General features: G+C 42.6%; 1 protein-coding gene across 1 annotated transcript in view; it reads right to left on the bottom strand.

Moving 5' to 3' along the window:
- Window positions 1-1,078, bottom strand: part of HOXC8 (homeobox C8) — a 3,777-nt gene extending 2,699 nt beyond the window's left edge. The window contains exon 1 of the mRNA XM_021382481.1: window positions 639-1,078. Within this exon, the coding sequence (XP_021238156.1) occupies window positions 639-1,074 (436 nt within the window). The 5' untranslated portion in view covers window positions 1,075-1,078. The remainder of the gene's footprint in view (window positions 1-638) is intronic.
- Window positions 1,079-1,278: the final 200 nt, after the last annotated feature.

Here is a 1,278-nt window from a genome sequence, read left to right as displayed (position 1 = left end):
TTTCCTAACCCGGGACAGCACGATGCTCTCCTCCACCCCACCCCGTAGCTCTGAGCTAAGTTTCCTTCCCTGCTTAAAACTTTTATCCCCAGGCTTTAAGAAACAGATGTAAAGTATTAGTAATACTCAGACAAGTTCCCACCTCTCAGGCTTCGTCTCCAAGCGGTTATGAAAGGCTATATGACATTTTAAAGAGCAGTGCATTATCAACATGCAAATAACCTCGTGGGAGCTGTATCTTACTGCCTATCCTCCAGGCAAAGCAATAAAAAAGAAAAACCCCAAGTTTTACTTTATTGTGATTTAAGCCTTTTGCAGGGAATCACCTTGCTGGCTCTCTAGCAACTGCTGCCCTGTTTGCTTTCAAAGGTCTCCCTAAAAAGAAGCAACGTTAGCACAAAACTGCCCATTCCTTCGATATTTTTACATCTACGCCTCTTCTATTTATTTATATCAACGTATATATATGTATGCGTGCGTGGGGAGATATATAGACACATGTCTGTGGCTCTAGATGCATACATATATATACAGACAGACAGACAGACGGAGAGAGAGGGGAGGGGGAGAGAGAGGGAGAGAAAGAGAGGAATAAAAGCAAGGAAAACATTTAAGGAGGAGGAAAAAAAGGTCCTAACCGTGAGGTCTCATCCATGGGAACATGAGACTGGGAGACGAATTTTGATTTAAATGCCCTTGTCCCTCGCTAGAGTTACTGTTGGAAGACGATTTACAGTCAGGATATTGTACAACAGTCGTCTCTTGCTGAGCACCATAAAGCGATTGCCTCGGCAGAGCTTCATATCCATAGAATTTAGAAGCGTCTCCGTGACACGCCAAGGCGCATGGGTTTTGCTGGTATCCAGAGTTGGAGATGCTCGAGGTTCCGTGGTGGAAAAACTCTTGGACGTGGTGTGAAGGGTGCTGGAAGGTGGGAGCAGTGGTGCCCGGACCATACACGAGAGCATGGCTCCTGCTAACACTTTGTGGAAATCTGCAGTCGTAGTAAGTTGGTTCCAGCGATTCGCCGCCTTTGTACTTGGAAAAGAGAGGATTTACAAAGTAGGAACTCATGACCCTCGCATGCAAAAAAAAAAAAAAAAAAAAAAAAAAAAAAAAAAAAAAAAAAAAAAAAAAAGACGGCTTTAATTCTGGAGGAGGGCGAGGCGGTCCCCCGGACTGTACCCGGAGTCCGGATTTTTTATTATTATTATTATTATTATTATTATTATTATATATATATATATATATATATATAGAAAGTGGCTTGCTCTGTTG

The sequence above is a fragment of the Numida meleagris genome, unplaced genomic scaffold, assembly GCF_002078875.1.
Source record: "Numida meleagris isolate 19003 breed g44 Domestic line unplaced genomic scaffold, NumMel1.0 unplaced_Scaffold244, whole genome shotgun sequence".
Lineage (NCBI taxonomy): Eukaryota > Metazoa > Chordata > Aves > Galliformes > Numididae > Numida > Numida meleagris.
This window is presented reverse-complemented; position numbering and strand designations above follow the sequence as displayed.